General features: G+C 30.3%; 1 protein-coding gene across 1 annotated transcript; it reads left to right on the top strand.

The window, feature by feature from the left end:
• The first annotated feature begins 1,529 nt into the window (after nucleotides 1-1,529).
• LOC149569877 (LOB domain-containing protein 23-like) lies at nucleotides 1,530-2,389 on the top strand. Its single transcript, XM_089817805.1, has 2 exons — nucleotides 1,530-1,714; nucleotides 1,826-2,389. The coding sequence occupies exons 1-2, from the start codon at nucleotides 1,553-1,555 to the stop codon at nucleotides 2,213-2,215; spliced, it is 552 nt and encodes a 183-aa protein (XP_089673931.1). The 5' UTR covers nucleotides 1,530-1,552; the 3' UTR covers nucleotides 2,216-2,389.
• Nucleotides 2,390-2,740: the final 351 nt, after the last annotated feature.

Below are 2,740 nucleotides of genomic sequence, written 5' to 3'. Positions count from 1 at the left end.
GCAAGAAAACCCTAGCAGAGCGAAAAAACCCAAAATCTATAAATTCATAACTATATTTATTTAATGAACTAAATTTATTTAATTATTTGTTAACTATATTGATATAGTTCATTTTGTATTTTAATGATTGACTTTTTATAGATTTTACATAGTTCATAAGGACATTTTATCTAGTTGAATTGAATTGATAATCTGATAAATTCAAAACTATAGTTGATTAATGAACTAAATTTATTTAATTATTTGTTAACTATATTGATATAGTTCATTTTGTATTTTAATGATTGACTTTTTATAGATTTTACATAGTTCATAAGGACATTTTATCTAGTTGAATTGAATTGATAATATGATAAATGTTTTTAATTATATATTTGGTTGGAAAATAAGTTATTTGATAAGTGAACTAAAACTATTGTTCAATTAAATTAATTTTGGTGAAAGAAGATTAATATGCATAGAATTAATTATTATAAAGAAAATAGAAAAGTGTTAAGATTTTAATAGCAAAAATGTATCCCTATTTGATAGAGTGTTATCCATAAACAAAAGAAATTTTATTGTGGAGAAAATTAGCAAAAAGATTATCATTGGATGAAGTCATTTGCAATATGACTTAGTCTGAAGGGAAATTCGAATAAAGGGTGAAAAATGAAGAACAACTCCAAGAAAATAGAATTAAAAGAAACAATAGAAAAATTGAATGAAAAACTACAATAGTGATAGGAGGGGTGTGGGGAGTGCAAGGGGAATGTGGGTGTGAAAATGGGAGAATGAAGAGCTTAACTAATAGAGGATAGGATTTGAAAATAATTTGGTATTTACCCTCTACATAAAAACAAGTCCTATGAGCGGAAACACAATATGTATGTTAGATAGTGTTATATTTGATATACTTGATGTGTAGTGGAACTTGAGACTTCTAAAGTTTAGCCAAACATCAAAACACAAGAAGCCAGTGTTAGTGATGGAATAAGAATACATATATAAAAAATTAATACAATTTTTGAAACATATTTATTATTGTTTATATTGAATAGGATTAAATATAAGATCTTTGCTAGCATAGTATTGTGTAGATAGTGGCATATACGTAGCTATAGTGAGGTACGTCAATACACAAAAGGATTCTTAGGATAGAGACGCCATTCACTTTCAAATTGGCATGTTCAGAAAATGTAGTATGATTAATAATATAAACGTGGTAGAATAACAGCAACCGTACTTTGAAAAAACATTACGGCTTAGTTATCTCCAGCTATATAGCACCTAATCATACCTATAACCATATAATTTACAGCCTAATCTTAGGTTCGGCCTGCACATTTTTAAACCCTAGATTGTGTCGTTTATCGGACAAATGTGTCAGTCTGACCAATCAAAGCTTTCATAGTCACATGATTTTAAAATGAAAATGTGATATTTGCTTCTACACATTTTACGCGTCGACTCTTTCTCCTAATTCCACCTCATCTATATATTCCTCAATTCGACTCTCATCTTCTCGCATAATTGTCAAAATCCTTATATTTATCTCTTCCTTCTGCAAGACATGTCTGGTATTGTTGTTTACCCTTGCGCTGCTTGCAAGATTCAGCGAAAAAAATGTGGAGATAAATGCGTGCTCGCTCCTTATTTTCCTCCAAATGATCCTCACAAATTCTTACTTGTACAGAAATTATTTGGAGCAAGAAACATTGCCAAAATCCTTCAGGTATAAATCAATACAATTAGAGAAACTAATCAACAGGGCATTCCTATCCATCTATACTATAATTGGCTAGTTGGACTTTATTTCAACATCATTTCATTTCTTATTGTGCAGGATATTCCGGCAGAGAAGAGGGAAGATGCTGTAACGAGCCTTGTATACGAGGCAAGTGTTAGACTGAATGATCCAATCTACGGCTGCACTGGCTCCATTTGTCGACTTCAGAAGGAAATCATACATCTCCGGTCACAATTGGCAACCGTTCAATCAGAGCTCCTCAATTCGCAGACTTATTTTTCCTCTCTCTTCCCCGGCTTTTGTGATTCCAGTGAAACAGCAACTACATTTGATGTTGTACATCAAAACGGCACATATAATACCGATGAATCAGGGAGTAGAATGGATTTAGTTCATGAAAACGATCCACATAATGATATTAACAATGATGGAGTAATAGTTTTGCAAGAGTATGAGGACCCCTTTGGATTGTGGGCACCACCGTGAACCTCGTTTGGGCTATATTCGTTCTATATTATTCCATGTTATGAATCCTTACAAACATACCTTAATGTGCAATCATACTATTTGGTAAACAATTAGGAGTAGTCCATGTATGGAAATGGTGCTGAATGTATTTACATTTGTAGCAACTGCAAACTGAATCGTTGTCCGCTCCTACTGAATGCCATCTACCTATTTAAAACCTATTAGACTCTGTTAAATTCTATAATGTATTTTATAGTTTCTCAAATTGAATATGTATTAAAATCATTTTTTAATAATGGAATTTTATTTAATGTATTAAAATGGACTTTTGTTGAATGTACTAAAATGAACATTTTCATTATATAAAAGGAATGCTATATTTGTTTTTGGATAATATCCTATTTCTCTTAAGCACAATGTTCAAAATTTTAAGGTTTGTTTGTATTTAATTATAATATATTGTTATATTATATGTTCATATGGATATTTTAAACATTTCACTTTTTTCAATTTTTAAATTTTTAATTATGTCACTATTTTGTA

This window comes from Cupressus sempervirens, chromosome 3, assembly GCF_028749045.1.
Source record: "Cupressus sempervirens isolate cs-2001-9-10 chromosome 3, ASM2874904v1, whole genome shotgun sequence".
NCBI classification, from domain to species: domain Eukaryota; kingdom Viridiplantae; phylum Streptophyta; class Pinopsida; order Cupressales; family Cupressaceae; genus Cupressus; species Cupressus sempervirens.
The sequence above is the reverse complement of the archived record's forward strand: the minus strand, read 5'-3'. Positions and strand labels throughout refer to the sequence as shown.